Source organism: Rhineura floridana, chromosome 3, assembly GCF_030035675.1.
Source record: "Rhineura floridana isolate rRhiFlo1 chromosome 3, rRhiFlo1.hap2, whole genome shotgun sequence".
NCBI lineage: Eukaryota > Metazoa > Chordata > Lepidosauria > Squamata > Rhineuridae > Rhineura > Rhineura floridana.
Genome location: NC_084482.1, coordinates 54,557,238 through 54,580,252, shown reverse-complemented (window position 1 = coordinate 54,580,252; position 23,015 = coordinate 54,557,238). Strand labels below are relative to the sequence as shown.

At 43.6% G+C, this 23,015-nt stretch overlaps 1 protein-coding gene across 4 annotated transcripts in view; it reads right to left on the bottom strand.

Annotated features, from left to right (window-relative positions):
- Nucleotides 1-23,015, bottom strand: part of RBFOX3 (RNA binding fox-1 homolog 3) — a 129,258-nt gene that overhangs the window by 100,900 nt on the left and 5,343 nt on the right. For all 4 annotated transcript variants that reach the window (XM_061615822.1, XM_061615821.1, XM_061615823.1 and 1 more), the window contains exon 2: nucleotides 1,345-1,394. In XM_061615822.1, the coding sequence (XP_061471806.1) occupies nucleotides 1,345-1,394 (50 nt within the window). The remainder of the gene's footprint in view (nucleotides 1-1,344; nucleotides 1,395-23,015) is intronic.

Sequence of the window (23,015 nt, the reverse complement as noted above, 5' to 3'; positions counted from 1 at the left end):
TGCCTACTTTGACTCTGGCCCCACCCACCCCCAGGCAAGTGGCCCCCAACAGATTACATTCAAAGGAATGAAGCTGTCAACAGAAAAACAATTTCCCATCCCTGCTGTAACATGTGAAAAAGTGGCTCCAGAGCTGAGATAAGATGCTTCTCCCAATCCTTCACAAAAATGTTAGCTTTCTGGTTGCTGAAACCCCAATAGTATGAATTTTAATATCTTTGGTTGCAGCCTTGTCCAACCTTTGGGCCACAGATGTTGCTGGACTACAGTTCCCATAATTCCTGACCATTGGCCATGCTGGCTGGGGCTGATGGGAGTTGCAGTTGAGCAACATCTGGGAACCCAAGAGGAATCAGCCAGTCACAAAATCAAAACATGAGACAGCTGGTTTCAAGTCTCCTTAGGCTTTCCTGTTTTCAAGGAAACAGCTAAAAGTCCCCAGTTTATTACACATGCACCATTCTGAAATAGGGTGAGAATTGATGCTGCAAGTGGGCAGGGACAGCACAGCAGCAAATATTATGGAGTTCTACAAAACATTCAACAAGGAGGTTAAAGTACAAACAAAACTATCCAAAGCTGATTGGATCCGGTAGTTATATTTGTAAGCTATTAGCCAAGAAGCCCACGGGTCAACCCTCACCTCAGCCGTGAGCTCCTTAGGTGGCTTCCGATAGCCATTCCTCAACCCTCATCTTCAATACTGTACAAGGATAACCACACAGGTCTACCTTACAGGGTTTATTATTAAAGGGTGCTTCCAGATTGTTGCAGTTTTTTCCATGTGGAATTCAATCACATACTGACAATTTCAGGTTGTACAATAATAGTTGATTGGGAGATATTGTGAAAAAATCAGACTTTTTGCAATAAGGAAAGTAATGGGAAAGTGAGCACTGGAAAGTGAGCAAAAACATTTGCTTTGACACAACATCATCTAACTTCCCTGCAAACAAATCAGGATGAATGCTCAGTAAGCAGGTTGTCTGGAAGCAGTGTTTATTATTATCATCAGCATCAGCATCTACTACTACAATAACCTTCTCAAGCTTTAGCTTCACTTCTTGGCTGTGGATATTAGTACTATAGATAAGATTTAGCAGATGGCACCTGACCAAATGCTCTTGTCTTTTGAGATTAAAGATGAATCTATGTGGACTTTCATCCTATGTGCATCTACTAGAGAACAATGATTGTGTCAGCTCTGTCTTTCCTAAGTGAATTATGCGTAAGCAAACCAAAATGGGTCCTAGTCTTGCATTTAAGAGAAGAGAGGCTTCCCTCAGCAACCTTTGCCCCCCCCGCACAGGCTTCTGGGTAAGGGAAAGGAAGTTATTGTGTTACCTTTGAAATCAGCCAAGCTTCCCCCGTGGTGCTCACTCGCTTTGGGCTCTCTAAGAAAGGAAAGAGAAAGAAGAATTAAAATCAATTATTGCTATAGCTAACACATCCACCCAGAAACGGTCGATGCTGTTTGCTCACTGACTGGCAACGTTCTGTTCAAAGATGCACTATTATCTTCCTAGGAGTTTCCGGAAAACTGTCCAGGCTTAAGAAACAGAGTGGCAGTATGAGCCATGCACCTGCTTGCACAAGTGAACTAAGGAGCCAGCTGCTGGTCAGTGGCCTTTTGTTTGAAACCTGCAGTGTTCTGGCTTAAATTTATTACATATGAATGATCCTAACCTTTTTTCTGAGTGAGCTCAGAGAGGCAATTAAATTTCACAACCACCCTGTTTCAAAGGTAAACTGTGATAAAGTCATTTAGCTATCCAAAAGATGCCATATTTTGTTTTGTTCTTATGTTAAAGGTTCAAGCTTCCCAGATGCTAATTTCCTCACTACCGTAAGCAGCCCCAACACTTCTTGAGGCCATGCCTATGCACGGCTGCTCACCTTGTTCCCATCTCCCCGCTCAACAACTCAAGCTCTTGTGTGCTACCCTTTACGAGTTCTGTTTGAAACCAGTTATTACACTTATTGTATCTGTGAGGTGTGCAAGGCTACCACAACGGAGCTTCAGATCTGCAGGACGACTGAGGAATGCTAACAGAGTGCTGTGCGCACTTGAAGTTTTTTAAGGAACTGCTTGCAGTACATACAATTCTGTGAACACTTCTGTGCTAAAGAGGAATAAAGTACACCTTAAGTATATGGATACATTTTTGGAAGTGCTTTGGTCCCAACTAAAGCCCCAAAGGAAGCACAGGCTTTTATGAAGTGATAAATCCTTTGCATCTGCTTTTTAGTTCCTGATGGCTGGAGTTTTGCTTTCTCAGAGCCAAAATTACTTTGGGAGAAGGGGCTCTTCACATACTGGTGTGGAGGATACCCCAACCTCAAGTCCCAGCTCCCCCACTCCTTGCATCCACTACCATTTAAGGATTCCTGGGTGCTCTGACTATATGACATGCAGTATGGAGATCAATTATGGAAATTCCTGCTTCTATGAACCCAGTTCAAGGAGAATCACAGCTCATTAGGCCAGGGCTTGCTTCCATTAATGCCATGAAGATACCCACCTCCGCCACTGTGGTTTCCCTAGAAATCACCCAGAATGCTCCTTTCTGCAACTCAGTCCAGCAGTAACATGGCCACTATGAGAACACTCTGTGCTCCCCAGAAAGCACTGTGTGCCCTCACCCTGCAAAAGCATTTGTTAAATGAAGACCCTGGGCCCCTTGTGGCTGAAACACAGATCTATCCTACTGTGTGTGTTGAGATCATAGTCATGTCCCTGGGCTCTGATAAGAGAACCCTGGCAATGGAGTGTATGGGGACCCAGACGTGTTGACAAGACTCCAGGGAAATAAATAATTGAAGGCAATGAGATGGCAGTGCCAGGAACAATTTTATTACCAAAATTATCATGGCTACCAAAGCAGACACCTCCAGGGCCAGTCATCCTTTGTGTGGAGCTTGCCCCTTCTTCCTTTCTTACCAGCCAGAATAACTTGTATGGTGAGTAGAGTATGGCAGAGAACTGCATCATCTGAGGAGGCAGGATTCTGTGGGGTACTGAGTTCCAATTCATATTGCAAAATCAAGTAGGGTGGGGATTAAGTGGGTCATAAGACAATGATCTGCAATGTCCAGGACAGCAGACTCAACAAAGCAAGGAAAATTACTGGACAAGCAATTACAGGCAGCTAATGAAATAAAGGTCAGTATCGTGCATACTGCTGCTTATAACCAGAGCAAGGAATCTAAAATCTCCCTCATGCCACAGTATAGTAGTCAGTGATGAATGGTGTGTCAGCTACCGGGGGGTCTCCCCTAACTTACACCTCACTGTTCCAACCCTTATGGATCCTGGCTAATTCCTTCCCTAGCCTGTACTTTGCACAGGTTGGGTCAAGGGGTTGTCTGGAGCTGGGAAAGGCCGCCCAGGTTAAGTGAGTTATTGGTGGTTCTTGAGCATGCATAGTTATAGACATGACACACATATCATGATTTAATCCTGTTATTTCCAACATCACGTTATGACACATCTTAGACCCAGAGCTTCTAACAACGAGTTCCCCCCTCACTTAGTTATTTTACTATATTCTAAAATTAATACCTTGCTCATTACCCCTCACTGGACCCTCAAAGTGGCCATCTGAAGGGAAATTGCAGTGGGCTGGACAGAAAAATGAGTGACACAAATCTTCCTACAGGAAGCACTGATGCCTGCCTCAGTAACCAATGACCAATTATAGAAATATACTGAGCATATACTTATAGACCAAACTTCATGCAAGATGGGAGGTGAGGTAAGTCCCCAGGACTCTTGTCTTTATTACAATACTCTTTCCTTCTGATTCTATAGCATATATTGTTTCTTCCAGATTCTTCATTACTTCTAATATTTCATTGACTACTAAAATCTTTGAAAAGTTGATGGGTCACTATGCATTTGTACACATCTTAAGATATCAAGATCAAATTTTGCATGATGGCTCCTGAGATCGAGGAGCAGGTTTTCATCTATGTTTGGATACAATTGGAAGCTATTTTGAATCAAGATGGTGGAATGAACCTTTCAAAATTGCACTGATTTTAACCACTGATTTCAAAACTGCACTGATGTTTTGGTTCCTTAAAATTCCTGAGCATTGCCAGGTTTGAGGCTGGTAGTTTGTTTTCCCAGTGTCTGCATATATATGCCATCTGAAGTATTCCTCCCTTTTCTAATAATAAAGTTCCAGATTTTTTCCTACAAATGCTTGAATAGCCCTAACTTTCCCAAATAAGTGATGCCAGTATGAGAAGGGTAATTCCATGGTTCCACACCACCACACCGGCCGTTACTGTGCCAAGCAGAAGGGCAACATTATAGAGCTTTTGTAGTTAGGCTGATTTGGTTTATTTTAATCATTTCTTCTTTGTCTTTCTGCTCCAACAACTCACTTCACCATCAATACACAGGCATGCAATTTTGAGTGAACAAAAGACCCAGGCTGGGAGCTGCAGAGTTCAAGTAAATTGTGCCTCCTTCCCCATCCCTCCTCCATCCATTAGCTCTTCAGGTTCTTCTGTTACATCCCACATTCTGTCTCCTCCTCCTTTATAATTCCTGAATTAATGTTGCTGTTTAATTAAATTCATTAGCTCAGATTATCTGGCTATATAACCTGCCCCCTACCTCTTCCCTGTTTTCTGTCCCTCTCCATACACAAGCAACATCAAAGAGTTTCTTTATGGGCCATTGAAAGCATAATGTTTAATTTATCAGAGCATCCTCAGGTGGGTGGGTTGGTTGGTCCCAATGTCAACACTTTTAATTAAATGAGAAGAGCTTTTGCACAGGGAAGGGGCCACATTTTCAACATCTAATCAGAGAACTGCTGGAGTGATGGCTCTGAGCAGACAACATAGGCAAACATTGCTCTTCTCGCTAGTTGTGCATGAGATGTAGGGACAAGAAAATCCAGTGGACATAGGGTTGCCAGGTTCATGGCCTGAGACCGATCCTGTATCTTTAGGAGAAGAGAAAGTCAGCCAAGTGCAGGTGTTCTTGCAACACTGTAATGAGAAAAACCTCTTGGAGGCTGTGCCTGGCAACCAAGAGGTCTTCTGTATCTTTAAAGGTTGTGCAGGGGGAAGGGTGAATTCCACCTTGTGGTTTTTCCCATTACAGGGTTGCAAGAACACCTGCACTTGGCTGACTTTCTCTTCTCCTAAAGATACAGGATCAATCTCAGGCCATGGACCTGGCAGCCCTGCCTGTGACAGTGGTGCTGCTGTCGGGAGGTGGCTTTGCAGGACCACCCCACTGTGCCAGCTGAGTCTGACTATATTATTATTATTATTATTATTATTATTATTATTATTATTATTATTATTATTACTCTTTATTTTTACCCCGCCCTTTTTCCAAAACTGGAACTCAGGGCGGCTTACAAATAAAAACCACACACAGGTAAAAAACATACAAAAATATACAATTAAAATAGAATTAAACTATTCGTAACATTAAAACCATGAAACATACACTTAAGATATTAAGACAATTTAAAACATTAAGAATAGGACCATAGAACAATACAACAGACCTTATGAGGCCCTATCTTAACCATCTTCTAGTCCAAAAGCCTGTTGGAATAAAAAAGTCTTTGCCTGCCGACGGAAGGATAGCAAGGAAGGGGCCATTCGTGCTTCCCTAGGAAGAGAGTTCCAGAACCTGGGGGCAGCCACCGAGAAGGCCCTATCTCGCGTCCCCACCAATCGCGTTTGCAAAGGTGTTGGGACTGAGAGAAGGGCCTCTCCTGAGGATCTCAACACCCGGGTAGGCTCATATGGGGAGATACGGTCTGACAAATAGCCTGGACCTAGGCCGTATAGAGCTTTATAGGTCAAAACCAGCACTTTGAATTGTGACCGGAAACAAACTGGCAGCCAGTGGAGCTGTCGCAACAAGGGAGTTGTATGGTCCCTGTAACCAGCTCCAGTTAGCACTCTGGCTGCAGCTCTTTGTACCAGTTTAAGTTTCCGAACAGTCTTCAAAGGCAGCCCCACATAGAGCGTGTTACAGTAATCTAAACGGGATGTAACTAAGGCATGCATCACTGTAGTCAAATCAGGCATCTCCAGGAACAGGCGCAGCTGGCGCACCAGTCTGAGCTGAGCAAAAGCACTCCTGGCCACTGCAGAGACCTGGGCCTCCAAGTTCAAAGCTGAGTCCAGGAGCACACCCAAACTGCGAACCTGTGTCTTCAGGGGGAGTGTAACCCCATCCAGCACAGGCTGAATCCCTATTCCCTGATTTGCCTTTCGACTAACCAGGAGCACCTCTGTCTTGTCTGGATTTAATTTCAATTTGTTCGCCCTCATCCAGTCCATCACTGATGCCAGGCACCGGTTCAGGACCAGGACAGCTTCCTTGGCTTTAGGTGGAAAGGAAAAATAGAGTTGGGTGTCATCCGCATACTGATGACACCGAACCCCAAACCCCCGGACAACCTCACCCAGCGGTTTCATGTAGATGTTAAATAACATGGGGGACAAAACTGAGCCCTGAGGGACCCCATATGTCAATGGCCAAGGAGTCGAACAGGAATCCCCCAGCACCACCTTCTGGTTTCGTCCCTCCAGGAAGGAGCCGAGCCACCGCAACACAGTGCCCCCAAGTCCCATCCTGGCAAGGCGGCCCAGAAGGATACCATGGTCGATGGTATCGAAAGCCGCTGAGAGGTCCAGTAGAACCAACAGGGACACACTCCCCCTGTCCAGCTCTCTGCGTAGGTCATCCACCAAGGCGACCAAAGCTGTCTCTGTCCCGTAGCCGGGCCTGAAACCAGACTGAAATGGGTCAAGATAATCCGTTTCATCCAAGAATCTCTGGAGCTGGGCAGCCACCACACGCTCTATTACCTTACCCAGAAATGGAATGTTGGAGACTGGCCAATAGTTACCCATTATAGAGGGATCCAGGGAAGGCTTTTCAACAGAGGTCTTACAACTGCCTCTTTTAGGCACATTGGAATTCTGCCTTGTTGTAAAGAGGCATTTACCACTCCCCTCACCCAGTCGGCCAGTCCCCCTCTGGCACTCTTAATGAGCCAGGAAGGGCAAGGGTCTAGCAAACATGTGGTGGCTCTCGCCTCTCCAAGGATCTTGTCCACATCCTTGGGCTGTACAAATTGAAAAGAATCCATTGTTATTGGACAAGCAGGAGCCAAAGTTACATCCCTTGAGACTGTATCAATTTTAGCGTCCAAGTCAGAGCGAATCTGAGCGACTTTATCTGCAAAGTGCCGTGCAAATTCTTGACAGCGGGCTGTTGAGTGGTCTATATTACCCTTTCGGGGGCCTGAATGTAAAAGACCCCTGACCACTCGAAACAGCTCCGCTGGACGGTTCCCTGTAGACGCAATGGTGGCAGAAAAGAAAAGTTTCTTCTTTACCCACACTGCCACGGAGTAGGCCTTCAAATAGGCTCTAGCCCGTGTTCGGTCAGACTCGTTCCGAGTCTTCTGCCAATGTCGCTCTAGTCCCCGTCTTATTCGTTTCATTGCCGCCAGCTCCCTGGTAAACCAAGGAGCTGGTTTGGCTCCACTCCGTGAGAGGGGACGCTCCGGGGCAATCGTGTCCACCGCCCTGGCCATTTCCCCATTCCAGAGGTCAACCAGGGCTTCGACAGAATCACATGCCGAGGTGACAGGAAAATCCCCAAGAGCCATCAGGAAACCATCTGGATCCATCAGTCTCCTGGGGCGGACCATCCTAATCGGTCCCCCACCCCTGCAGAGGTTCTGAGTCCCAGTGAGTCTAAACCCAACCAGGTAGTGATCTGTCCATGACAACGGTACTACAGAGAGTTCCTCCACATCAAGATCACCATCATCCCAACCCGCACAGAAAACAAGGTCCAAAGTGTGGCCAGCGGCATGAGTGGGGCCAGATAATACTTAGGACAGACCCATGGTTGTCATGGAGGCCATGAAGTCTTGAGCCACTCCCGACAGAATGGTCTCGGCATGGATGTTGAAGTCACCCAATACCACAAGCCATAGAGACTCCAACACCAACCCCGAGACCACCCCAGCTAGCTCAGGAAGGGAGACTGTTGAGCAGCGGGGTGGGCGGTACACCAACAGAATCCCTATTCTGTCCCAGCCACTCAACTTCAAATATACAGATTCGAACCCTGAAGACTGTGGGAGAGGGCACCTGGTCAGGGAGATGGTATCACAATAGATCACTGCAACTCTACCTCCCTGTCCCCCAGGTCTCGCCTGCTGTTGCATGGAGAAACCTGGTGGGCAAAGCTGGGAGAGATTAACCCCCCCAGGTCATCCAACCAGGTCTCTGTGATACAAGCCAGGTCGGCGTGCTCATCCAGGATCAAATCCTGAATGGCCGTTGTTTTACCATTCACCGACCTGGCATTCACAAGCAGCATTTTTAACCCAGGGGAACTGTCACAACAGCTATAGGTGATCTGCCAATGAGAGTAGGGCCATCCTGAGACATTTTGCTGCTTGAGGTGAAGGGCAAGATCCCCCCCCCATTCCACATACAGAAGACTGGGGGACTGAATCTTAATTCTACGCAGGTGATGGGTTAGCATCCTCCACTACAACTGAGAGCAGCAAGCTACCTGAGGTGGCACAGGGCAGGCTGTGCGTGGCACACACATCTCTCTCCGTCAACACTTCATCACCACCCCCTGCTCCCTATTATCTGTCATCTGAGGCAACTGCCTCACTTTACCTAATCGGCAGGGTTGGCCCTGAATGAGAATTTGCTCCATGCGGGATTCGCCTTCCAACCATACCTCAAGTTCCGTTCTTCTGCCATGTGTCTTTGTGGTGCATTCTCCACAGCCCCAATTGACTACTGTTGTTAGATACTTCCTCGTCAGATAAGAGGTATCCTTTATTGCAGACCATGCATCCTTAGAATATTCATTTTTCAGAACAAAGGCCAATGTTTCTTATTCTATAAATGTATTTGAACAGGTCATTTGGTGGGATTTATGAATGTCTGTGCCTATTGCAGAGCGTGGAATAAGTAGTGCAGGCAGAGACAGCCTATTTGGGCTACTGCAATGCATTGTATACAGTGCTGCCCTTTGAAGACAGTTCAGAAATTACCGTTGGGCAGGACTCAGCTACTAACCATCTGCACTATACATGTAATGCTGAGTTGTTAGGAGACCCCTATTCCCTTCAAAGAGCTACAATTCTCAGAGATCCTTAGGAAGAGGGATTGATTGTTAAACCATTCTGGGAACTGTAGCTCTGTGAGGGGAATAGGGGTCTTCTAACAACTCTTAGTACCCTAAACAAACTGCAGTTCCCAGGATGCTTTGGGTGAAGCTATGACTGTTTAAAGTGGTCTGATGTTGCTTTAAATGTATAGTGCAAATGGAGCCTGGGACTGGACATGCAGAATACATCTCCCCTATCTTGTGTATGTTTAAACTGACTGGCTCCTGGCTCATTTCTGGATTTAATTAAAGATGTGTTTCTTGGCATAAGAAGCTATGTAGTAGATCAGAAGTAGATGGAATAAAAAGAGAAGGAAGACAAGACAGTTAAAGGTTATTATTCCTTCTAGTCTTGGTCCCAACTTAAGTGATGTGGGTTCATAGGAACTAGGAGATTCTATTTCAACTTTATTGTTTGTAAACACCATTGGTAAAAAAATAATTATGAAATGAACAGAATGGTGTTTCTCCATGAGGAACGACCCAACATTATTGGACCTGGCTGGAAATGGCAAACAGGTTGCCATTTTGCTTCCAAGCCCAATTCAAGGTGCTTATGTTGACATGTAAAGCCCCAAATGATTAGGGTCCCAAACATCTGAAGGAGCAACTCCTCCTGTATCAAACTGCCCAAGTATTAACATCAGCAGGAGAGGCCCTACTTGTGATACCACTGCCTAGTGAAGTTTGAGGAGTGGTGGCACCTAAGAGGGCCTTCTCTGGGATGACTACCAAGGTGAGGGAATGCCCTCTGCTCTGAGGTGCTTCTTGCACCAACATTATTTACTTTTAATTGACAGGTCAAGATGCATCTCTTTGCTCAGGCCTTCAGGGGAGGAGGATAAAACGGTCTGAACTGAAGGTGGTCACCTCCTTCTGCAGAATGGTGTTGAATTTTTTTGTTTTGATTAATGCTTATATGATTTATGCTGCTGTGAATATTAGATTTGTATATTGTTTCACATACATATCCTGCCCTGTGACCATGTGGTTATAAATGCATTAATAATTAATATTCTGACCCAGTTTGTCCTGGCTGGGTACTTTGGACAGCAGCCACCTTGGGATGGAGGGTGAGGATTGTCATCATACACTGTAATTGTTTTTCTTTGTGCAGATACCCAATTCATGTGCTGGCTGTTACCCTTAAAAACCCTTCATGGCCTGGAACCAACATACGTACCTCAGAAACTGCTGTTTGCATTCTGTGGAGCAGTCTCTGAGTGGTCTGTGTGCCCACACTATGTGGGGTGAGGAGTCTGTGAGAAAGAGTAAGGCCTTTTCTCCAACTGCTGTGGAACAAGTTCTCTGCTGAGTTCATAGGTGATTTATTCCTGGGACATTTCAGAGAGGATGCAAAACCCATCTCTTGTGAAAGGCCTGTGAGTACTGAGGGAGGTATTTCATTCTTGCATTGCTCCTGCTTTGATTGTATGGTATTTATTATCGTTTCATCTTCTTGTTCTTGCTTATTTTCTATAGGAAGCTACATTGAGCCTTGGAGTACTGAGGTACACATTATTGAAAGACCACCTGTTTGACAGAAAACAAAAACAGAAGCAGTACCTCCCCCACCACATAAAAGGGGGAATACAGGATTTCCTTGTCTCTCATAACACTATAATTTTGGGTCACCCACTGGCAGTAGATTCAGGACAGACAGCGGAAAGTTCTTCATGACACACTGCATAAACTCATATAATGTTCTGACACGCGATGCAGTGACACCCACTGGTTTCAATAGCTGCTTGTGGGCTTTCCAGGGTCATCTGGCTGGACACAGTTAGAAAAAGGATGCTGGACAAGATGGCCCTTTGGTCTGATCCAGCAACATGTATAGGGATGCATCCATATGCTGGGCATTAATTATTTCAGGAAAGCAGTGGATAGGCTTGCAAGGCTGATATGGACGTAAGGCACCTGCTAACACTTTGTCCAAAGAGACTGATTTTCTCCTTCAGGTGTTGGTATTACATTCTACTACATCGTAGAATGATGATGGCTTAATAAAAACTCTGTCCCTCATTCCATACATTGTAGGGAGGACAGCCAGTTGGTGGAGGCACAGAGGGGAGAGAGAAAAAAGAGGAATTCCTAACAAAGAAGGAATATATTGGGAGCATTTATTGCTATTAATATAGCTTCCAATATCAGGGCAAGACAAAATGGTCTCTTAACACCATGGCAAAGCATTGAGCTAGGAGCACTTGGGATTAGCCCTGATATTTCTCAGGCCTTTTGTCTAAGTTCCTCCATGTAAGTTTCCATTCTCATCCTCACCCACAATGTCCTGAATGGGTGCATGTGGGCGGGGCAAGCCAAGAAAATTACATGCTCAACCATCTCTCCTAGGTCATGACCCCATACCCATGCCAGTACACGGCCACCCAGCAAATGTCCTTTCAGAGTTTGACAGGCAAAGCCACTTCCTCTGTCCTTGGTTCTTCTCCCCAAATGGTTAGATTTCTGTCATTGTTGCAGGCATTCCAGGAAACAGCTGGCAGAGAGAACCAGGCAGAATTACTGCACTTCTCCCTGGCAGTGGCTGCTCCCTGACACATTGGGCAACTGGGACTTGCTCCCAAATAGAATAAAGTGCCCTACCCAGATAATGGGGCTTTCTCTCCTTAGCCACTTCTCCACTATCTCCTGTTAAAGCTCATCTCAGGTGCCTTCAGCCCTCACACCTCTTCCTTCTGACACGGATCCACTTTAATTACATAGCTAATAAGAATCAGGAAATATTAGAAATTGGGAGGATGGGGGAGAGGTGGAAAGAAAACAAAGGGGGGGAACCACACACAGTTTGCTGGGGCTGGCCGTTGACTTACCGAGCTGGAGAACAGAGCAGTGATGGCACAGTGCCGCTCACTAAAAGCATGAGTGTCACTAAATCAATAATTCATTTACTTTAATGAGATAAGTACTTTGAAAACTAATTGCAAACCTGCTCCATTTACTCCAACCCCGGTTATAGGCCTTAATGTAAATCGCACAAGTGCCGCTAGAGGAAAGAACAGGGGGAATCATGTGTCATCTTTCTCCCCTCTTCTAAGAAAGAGAAATATCCGCCAAACACAAGAGAGAGCCTCTAAGTAACCGCTTCAATCAATCAAGGTGTCTGTCAGAGCTCCCATCTCTCTCTCTCTCTCTCTCTCTCTCTCTCTCTCTCTCTCTCTCTCACACACACACACACACACACACACACACACACACACACACACACACCAATGCACTATCAGCACCTCAGAGGGATGCCCAATAAAAAGCAAGGTCCCATAACAAGCATAATACATGGTCATGAGGAGAGACATCCAGATCCTCCTGGAAATACATGGTTATCAGAGTGTTATACTGGTTCGCTGGGCAAAACAAGACAATAAGCTTGATAAGGTGGTAGCATCTTTGTATGGTACTGCTTTAAACTAACCTACCCTGAGACACCTAGCTAACAGAGCACTATGCAATAAGCATGGCTTGTTGCAATACATAGGTTGCTGGAGAAGATATGGGGAACCTATGGCTCTTCAGATGTTGTTGGACTACAGTTCTCATCCCCCTTGACCACTGGCCATGCTGCCAGGGGCTGATGACAAGTCCAACACAGTCTATCAGACTACAAATTCATCATATTTGCTGTAGTCAGAAGCCTCTGGCAAACTCAGGGTCTGCTCACATATGTCTCTTAGTTCTCAACAACTGTGGTTTTCAGTCAGCCTTTGCTTGTCTTGCAGCCACATCAGGTGGACATGTGCGTGAGTCATCCACATGCTGAACTCATACTTTTAGTACACCTCTGTGTTTGCAGTGGCCTGCCAAAAGCTAATCCAGGATGAGTGAGAGACAGTGCCATGCACACACCACTGCAGCCAGGAAGTCATCACGGGGGAAGCTGAAAACTATAGCTGCTATGGACTACAGGGTCATGGGCTATGGCTGCCATGGAGAAGGTCACAAGAACAGGTCTTCAGAGGAGGAGGGGGGGAAACCTTAACATCTGAACTATCAGGAGTGGCTGGATGCCTTATATAGCTAAGCAAAGCAGATGTTGGGAAACAGCAAACGCCCGCAGTGCTAGTAGCTAGCTTGGAGAGATAAAAGTCTGGCAAGTTCTGGCAATGGACAATTTATTAGTTTCTTGTTAAAGAGCCTAATAAATTTCATGCTGCCTGCATGCCATTTTTAGAATCTGAAAGGGGGAAAATGAATGGATGATGTAGCATAAAAGGTTAGCTAGACAGAAATGGTTTTGTTTAACAAAGGATCATGCTAAGGATAAATATATGCTTTAATTTGTATTATAATTTTCAAAGTTTTCATACTACATTAATTATAGATCAAATCCTTGAAGAATTCTGTTGACAAAAACCTCATTTTGATCTAAATGAGACTTATGCTGGTAGACTGTGTTTTATCTTTGCGTTGGACGGATGTAGCTAGCTAGCTAGCTACCTATAAGAGGCAAATGCGGTTTTGGCATGTTAATTTAGAAATCTTACAGGTGTATTGCATATTAGCATGAATTTTGCACATTCACTTTCTTCTGCTTGTTATCTTTTCCCAATTTTCTTATCCTTCCTGTTACATATTTGACAGGCGCCATCTCTGTTGTCTTTTCAGCACCTACTGAAGACCCACCTCCTTGTTCTAACTTGCCTTTTAAGTAGAGATCTTTCCTAGTCTGCATCTGTATTGGAATTGTTTTAAATATGTTTTTAAGATGTTTGTATTATATATATACACACACACACACACACAAATAAATAAATAAATGTTATTCCCCCATGGTGCACAAAGATGCCTGCTGTTATGCAATGGCTGACCCCTTTTTGTATTGTGGGTTGGCTCCTGTGAGAAGCCAGCATTTTCTTTGTGGTTTTCTTGGGAATCTCCTCATTGCATGAAATTGTGTATTATATGAAACCATTATTCTGAAAAGGAGTAAAACCAATTGTTCCCTCTGAGCACTGCAAGTTTCAGTTGAAGACAGGAATGCTTTTAATCTAAGTCATAGGCAATACTTTCAGACTACATGTATAGATTTTAAAGGGAAGAAGAACGCAGGGCAAATTTATGGTGTTCCAGCACTGTATATTATAAAATTAATCCAGGGGATAGGCTCGCTTGCGATGGTCACCCAGCCCTTAATTCTGGTGCTGTTTCAAACATCCATTGAAATTGCTAGATTAGCTCCACTTTGGCTTTCTCATACCTGACACTGAGGACACTCTGAATTCTTACAGATTTGTCAGAAATATTTAGAATTTTTAGTGGAATCATGGAGTTGTATTCAATTAAACTTTACTCAGAGGAGACCCATTGAAATTAATGGCCATGTTTTTATTTATTTATTTATTTAATTTATATACCGCCCTAAGCCCGAAGGCTCTCTGGGCGGTGTACATAAAAGATAAAACAAGCGCAGTGTAAAAATACAATAAATACAATAAATCAAAAACCAAAAACAAACAAACAAAAAAGAACCAAACAACGTCCAAAATGCAAAATAATAGTGAAATACAGTTAAAATACACTTTAAAATGCCTGGGAGTATAAAAAGGTTTTCACCTGGTGCCGAAAAGATAGTAACGTCGGCGCCAGGCGCACCTCATCGAAGAGGCTGTTCCACAGTTCGGGGGCCACCACTGAAAAGGCCCTGGTTCTGGTCACCACCCTCCGAGCTTCTCAATGGGATGGCACTCGGAGGAGGGCCTTAGATGTTGAGTGCAGTGTACGGGTAGGTTCATATTGGGAGAGGCGTTCCACCAGGTATTGCGGTCCCATGCCATGTAGGGCTTTATAGGTCAAAACCAGCACTTTGAATCTAGCCCGGAAACAAATAGGAAGCCAGTGCAGTCGGGCCAGAACAGGTGTTATGTGAGCGGACCTTCTGGTACGCGCCAGCAATCTGGCCGCTGCATTCTGGACTAGCTGTAGTTTCCGAACAGTCTTCAAGGGCAGCCCAACGTAGAGCGCATTGCAGTAGTCCAATCTAGAAGTTACCAGAGCATGAACAACTGAGGCGAGGTTGTCGCCGTCCAGATAGGGACGTAGCTGGGCTACCAATCGAAGATGGTAAAAAGCATTCCGTGCCACCGAGGCCACCTGGGCCTCAAGAGACAAGGAAGGATCGAAAAGAACTCCCAAGCTACGAACCTGTTCCTTCAAGGGGAGTGTAACCCCATCAAGAACAGGATGAACTTCCACCATCTGGGCAGCTTACCTTAGGTTCATTAATTTCAATGGGTCTACTCTGAGTAAAAGTTAGTTGACTACAACCTAAGGCACAGAGTGGTTGCCAGTTTATACAACAATCTTTTAAACAGGATAGTCCTCAAAGCTAATATTGGTTAAAAAACAATTCCCCCCAAAAAACACACACCAAGCATGGCATTTAAGAAGTAAAAGGGCAATCTGGAGTGAGGTAAGAAAGAAGCAATATTAACAAAGAGAGCAAAACATAAAATACAAGTTTCTAACAACTGAAGTGTCCACCAACATATGCTAAGACCACAGAATAGGCCTCTAGATTTCCTTACAATGATGCCCACGACACAAAGGATCTATGAACCCCACAATATCGTGCTGCAGTTCCTTTAACCCACTTTCAGAGGCTGCCCATTGACCTGCCATTCCTCACTGGTATTATAGTGTTATAGGATTGGGTGGTGGTGGTTTGGATGATGCCTTTGGGTCCAAGCCTGTAATTCTGTATCAGTAAGGTTGGAACTTGTAGCAGAAGGAACCACTAAACTGGTCAAGCCAGTTCCCTTGTTAAGGTAATGGCCCTGGCCAAGTCTGTTAACTATCCTATTTGCATGACTGAAGAGTTGGCCATGTTGCCATAAGACCAACTGGCTGGTGATGCTCTTTCAGGAGGGAGTAGGCCTTCCCTGCTCACCTGGCTGGAGGTAATCTTGTAGGTAGGAGAACAATAGTCCAGGAACTAGCCTTGGCTAGTCTGGACTGGAGCTCAGAAGACAGAGAGGCTTAACTTGCTCTCTGTGCTGAATCTAAAGTTATGGCTTTGGGAACTTAATGGAGAAGCAATATCTGTTGGAGTGTTAATCCTATGAGCCCCTCCATTTTAGGTTCTATGAATTTGTAAATAAAACCATATATCAAAAAGACATCATGGTCTCCAGTGACCTCCCTTCCAAGGAAACCAAACCCCAGGTAAGCACTATCTTGCTGCTCAGAGATTGGGGTGCGTACAACAATATGCTTTTTTATTCTGCCTAGGAGGAAGCGTGACTATTCCAAATTCAGGCAAACAAAGACATTCCTCTCGGGGTTGAATGCCAGAGAGGAAATTAGTTTGCATCTAGGAGAGGATCATTACAGGAAAGAAACAAAGACATCAAAGCAATAGTCTGCACCACTAGCTGCAATCCAGAAAACTGATCAAAACTGTGATCCTGTCACTGGTTCTAGCTTGAAACTTGCACGTTAATTCTGTGTCTGTGTATGCACACACATACACGTGGTGGAGAAGACATACCTGCGTGTGTGTCTGGGCACGGGCACATACACTTAGCGGTTCATTCCTCAGAGAAGTATTTCTCTGCTGGATGTAAACCTGGCACCCAATCCTGTACTGCACACAATTTAAAATCTATTCAGCTGTCAGGACAAGACAGAAGTCAGGTGATATCCATTCTATGGAATAGGAGTAAAAATCCAGTGAGCCCAGAGCTGGGGGGAAACCTGATGTACTGCCCAGATTCTGACACAGACGCCAATGCTTCTTTCTGACTGGAGGCTTAATGAGAAGAGAAAGTCCATATAGGCCCTTTGAGGGGTTCATATATTCGCTCAGCACTTGAGATGGAAAAAAACTCTTCCTAGCCATTCACCTTACCTCATCTCGCACTTTCCATTTCTTCTGCTGGGGAAAATAAAAGAAAAGAATTTGGGCTGTTGTAAAGAATTGTTTAAACTTAATGGTACTGAGAATTCAATTCATAATACTGAGCCTGCATGCTAGAGTAATCCCCATTTGTGGGTTTGAAGCAGGGACATCCCATCCCTTCAACAAGTTCTCTAGGGTGGCTTACAAAGAATTAAAACTATTGTAAAACAAATTTAAAACAAAAAACATTAAAGCAATACAGTTTCGAAGAGCTGCATAAAAGTATTAAGCAAAAATAAAATGAAACAGCACAAAGCTATCTGTAGAGATAAAATGTATCAAATCAAAAGTCTAAGATGTTTGAGTGTTATGGGTGACAGTATAGCTGTGCAGGGGCCTTCTAGGTGGGCACATGCTAGTAACACAATCTTGTAGATGCAGGATCCTCTGAGCCAATAAATGTGGCTTCTGCTTCTGCATACAAAATGCCCGCGAGTAGCAAAGAGTGTAGCACTCCTCCAGTCTGGCAATGTGTTGCAAGCCATTCTGCAAGCAGCAGCCCCTGACACTCCATAGATCTTTGTGCTACTGCTCCTGTCTCAGGGGTGGGGTGAGAAAATCAATGGGTAATAACAACTCAGTTAATCATATGGGGTGTTGGCTGCAGATGGGGATGGGGGGTAAATTGATTAGGATCCGTAGTAAGGTCTGTGTGGCTGTCTACTCTGAGGGCAGGACCTCTTCATCATCACTTTATCTACAAGAGATGTTGATGAATGAGGGCCTGTGATTTTAGTGCCATTTGCAATTACAAGAGTGAAGGAATAGGAGCTGTACATCTGCTCTTAAAAGTGAACTGAAAGCTCTATTCCCCAACACATTCCTTGCAGTGGGCCCACAATCAGACCAACAGCTGCACAACAACTCCTTTAGATTAGGGAGGAACATGGGCCTTGTGTGTTTGCCTGAGATGCCTTGCTATTCATACAAATATGCTACAGTATATAACCAAGACTCAGGTAAGGATGTATGTATGTATGGTTGTTTTCCGGACTTGATGTGACCCGTCTGTGCCCAGAGCCAGAGTCTTCATCAGCTTCATCATTTCATTTCCCATGGAGACTGAACTCTGCCTACAGCTTACAATACATTCACGTTTACAAGAACTGGCTATATGCTGCACTCACAGCACTATAAGGAAACTGCACAGGGCTAATATTTTAATTGGCCTAATAAAAGTATTTCTCTAATATGTATTTTTGGAATATTGCGAAGCTGTATCACAGAACACTAGAGTCATAACATTTTGCAACTAATAGACTTGTGAGTCTGATGATGGTAAACAGTTCTGAAAAGTGCTGAGAAGGCAAAAGTGATTAGGGAAAATGATAGTAAGGAATGTGTATTTCAGAAACAGGCAGATTATAAAAATGCAAGGCAGCCATCAAGGGCTTTTTTTCACAGTGCTAGCAGTGACCAGCAAAACAACAACAGTATTTCCAGTAATTTTCTTCACAGGTGAGGGAAGGGCCATTCTACAGTGATTGACCAAGATTGCTAAAAAATATATGGTTTGTTGAATTTCCTACATACCATCTTGATGCATTCAAACAATACAGCCTCAGACAGAACTGGGCCCAAATAATTATATTTTTTCTGATCTGAGCTGTGTTTTTATGCCTGTCCCCCCCACAAAAAAAGCAAAAGCTGCTTACACAAACCAGAAAAATCCAATTCTGAAAGTCTATGAAATTATGCAAATTAATAATATTTACACACATTCAGTTACATGTGCATGCTACCTCCATAGGATACGAGCTAAGAAATGTAAATCTGCACTAGTTAGAAATGGCAGCTTTTCATCTAAAATCCAAAATCCCTGCATGGGGTAACCATAGCTGTGCATATTTGTGATTCTGCACAAGTGCAGAAAAGCCAGATTAGGTACTCCATGCCAGCTTCAGCATCTTGTGAATCTTAAGTGTTTTGTTTGTAATTGAGTTTCTAGTCTTTCTGGACTAGACTTGAAATAGGCTTGAAAGTGAAATGAAATTAAGTGAAACCTGGTGAAATCTGAGAAGCTGCAGTGGGGCTAAATCATATGATTTCCATTGGTCAGGATGGACTTTGAGTTCCCTGCACCTCTTGCTTCTCTCAGTAACTAGCAAAAACAGAATACATGTATGGAAATTTGGAAGAGATGCATGGAAACATATCTGCAAAATATTTCTATCATAAATGTAGGTTGCAGAACTTGGTTTACCTTGATATGAAATTTTGATAAATTTTGCAATGCTTGCTATTTTTAAAAAAATATTTAGGGATGTTTCAAGATCACTGCAGTAAGAAATCCTGCACAACAATTGAGCGTTCGTTTAGAAATTAAAGTTACAGTTTTCATGATGTTGGTAACCCGATGGTTTTAATCACATCTAGACACAAGATGATAAAAATGTGAAAGAATGTGCTCTCTTTGACTGCTTACATCACAGTATTCTGGAAAGAAAAGAGATGGGTGGGAAAGCCCAGGAAAGAATCTGAGATTTACAGATTTATTACAAGAAACTGCTTGATGTAAGCAGACAGCCCATGATCTTACTGCCTAGACTTGTGTTTGCTGCCTGTCACATTGACATGCGCAGAAAGAACTCAGTAATGTGACTGAGGCAGATCTTAATCCTTAGCATCACCAACACTTATCATTGATTGATTGATATCCTGCCCTTGCTCCCAGCAAAACCTAGGAGCCCTCTATATCAGAGGTCAGTCAGTGTGATGCCCTCCAGATGTTATAGACTACAATTCCCATTAGCTCCAGTCAGCATGGCCAATACCTTGAGCACACCATGTTGGCTACCCCTGCTATATTTGCATAGGTTGGTAAGAGGCCAACATAATCAAACATATGCATATGCACACACACTGAGAGAAGCCTAGATACCTTCCTTTGCTGGGCTAAAACAAGGTCCTTGGACTTTCTTACTCATTTCCCGTATACACTCTAAGGCTACAATTCTATACCCCCTTACCCGAGAATAAACCTCACTGAAATCAATGGGATTTACTTATGTGTAGATGTAAGATTACACTGTTAATCACATTAGTTTGGCATACTAGCAGAAAGTAAAAAAATGTATGGAACGTTACAGAATTTTCAAATCCCCAGGGAAATGAATAAATATTTTCCGTTGATTCTATGATTTTATCAAAATGCTATTTTAAAAAGTTTCTTCACACATAATACCTTTTTAAAAAAAGGAAGAAAAAGGTGTGGTTATTAAAAATTCCTTGCAGGACTATTTTACTTGCTACCTTAGGACCAAACTAAAGCACCCATTTCCATCCCAGGACATTGGTTGAAATGTGCAGAAAGGATAAGAACAGAACATTAATATGCATGCTTTTGTTTTTTTTCTGCTAGCAAAAGTAATTAGCAAAATCTTTGGGTGAATGGCTGTATTGCTGCAGCTAGTGGAGGATGGACAGTAGCTAGAGAGAGAGAGAGACCATGTGCAATTTTGGTCCAGCTTTATGCAAAAGCTTGTACCTCTAATGAAGTCTTCTGTGAAGAAACCAGGGAATGAAGCATAAATGATATCTGTTCAAAGAATATGATTCAGGTTGTGCCCCATCTTGTGAAAATATCAAGAACAGGTTGTGCAAAACAAACAAACAAACCCTGCCAATCCGGACAATAATCTACAACTGTTGTCTTCCTGGTTTCATTTGTTCCCTGAGCAGATATCAACAAGGGGATTCTTAGCCTCTTACTGGAAGGCAGCATGACAGTTTAGGAATAGTTGGGGATGGGAAAGGGCTTTTATCAGAAATACAAATCCGCTGTAAAATTGATTGGAATAGTTAAAAAAACCCAACCAACCCACAGCCCAGAGCGTGCAGGGATTTGGCTGAACGCAAGGATTCTGAAAGTGCTGAGATCCAAGACACAAAGGATGAATAAAATACACCGAAAACTTCCATGCAGAAATTTTTCACCCTTAAGGGATTCACTGATGCATTACTTTGAAGGGGGTCAGGAAACAAAAGGGCTATTTTTTTTTTTGGTTCTCAGTGTCTTAATTTCAGCTGAGAATGAAGCAGTACAAGAGCAAATTGAAATAGCTTTTCCAGCCCTACAAGGCTGCTGTCTTCAAATTGGCATCAGATTTGTTTCACTGGATACGTTGCTTCCTTCTGTTTAGGGCCTTGGGGGGGGGGACCTGCCTTGTACGTGTATTTAAATAGTAGCCCTGCCATCAAATTCTGTTTATTCTTTTTTCAGAAATAGCACTTCACTGTTGTTAGATTCGTTTTATTTGGTGATCCTCTCTTGTCCTGCTTCTGCAATATTACTGCCAGCTACCTTAATACCAATATACTAGGATTCTCTCCATCCCACCCACATACCATACTGTAGCTTTGGCCTTTATTGCACAAATGTACATCTATATACATATTCTTGCATTTCTAAATACAAAGGTTTTAGCAGGAAGAACATTGTACTGCAATGTGAAGAAAGTGAAAGAGGATGACTCATGACAGCTACACTGGGGATCGCCACCAGTGGTGGAGAATTCCTTTAAGCATGCAAAGTAGACGTCATCTCCTGGAGCTTAAAAATATTGACCCTCCTGTCTATAATGTAATAATACTAGAGATAAGAAAATTCTAACACTGTCATCCTTGGAGATATAAACAGTCCCATCGTGCTACAGTTACCATGGTTGTAGCAATCATGCATTATGCTCAGTCCTGTAAATCTGCTATCCCAGCATTCCTCTTTTCCTGTCTTGCTGACATTGTTTGAGCCATCTAGGAATTATTTTGGTAAGTACACTCCTTGCTCTGCAAGGATCTTTGGTGTAGCATACCTGGATTGCCACTTGTCATCTGCCAAGGATTGCCCAGGAAAGTATTGGAAATAAAAAAAAAATAGAGGCAGGCTGAAGAATGATAGTGTGGTAATACACAGAGACAACCTGGTGGCTTTTTCCCAGATTAAGGAAAAGAAGTAGCTCTCGGAGCTTTATAAGTGGCACCAGACAGACCCTGTGATGTCACCCAACTTCCCAGGCCATAAGGGTTGTAGTCCATGGAGTGAATGCTCCAGTTTGAACTGCCTGTAATTCCCTCTTCCAACCAGGTGTGGGTGGGGAATGTTTGATCCACAGGGCCCAACAACACCTGATGTCTGAAATGAAAGAAATTAAATACACTGACCTATCTGAATATGGTTTTCTACAGTAGGAACTGTTCAGGGGTATAGGTAACAGCAACAATTTTCCAGGGCTTGTTAGAAGCAGGAACATAATTGTTAGTACTTCATGAACAAGAGGAAGTTGCCCTAAGTAACAGAAAAGCAAGTTTAAATTAACTGTTAGAAACAATTATTCAAACCTGTAAGAATAGCTGAGCAGAGGAATAAATCCCCAAGAGAAGTTGTGGTATTTTTAATAAGTGAAGTTTTGCCGGGGGAGGGGAGAATATGTGATTAATTTTGTTCAGGGATGGTCTGAAATTTTATTAAACCTGCCTCAGTGCAAACAGGTGGACTAAGTTTGAAGTTGTCTGAAATTACTGCCTTCTGATTTACTCCACAGCCATTCCAGCCAACTGGTTGTCCACTGTGATAACAGGATGCTGGATTAGATGGGCCATTGGCCTGATCCAGCAGACTCTTCTTATACTCTTATCCCCTCATCTATATTTCTTGTGTATTTGAGGACATCAGCTCTGCCGGATTTCCTAAACACACCTCCTGGGCAAAGCAAGAAAATATTTGATGTCAGCTCCTGCTCTTTTATCTGCAGGGAGGGGCTGGTCACTTTCCCAAGACAACCTACCATCACTGACAACTTCTACTCTCTTGCATTCATTGTGCTGTGGCAGAATTGTAATAGTATTATGAGCACTGCACTGTCAGCTTCAGGATGGGCTACTATTGGAGCAGAATGGTGTTGGGAGTAG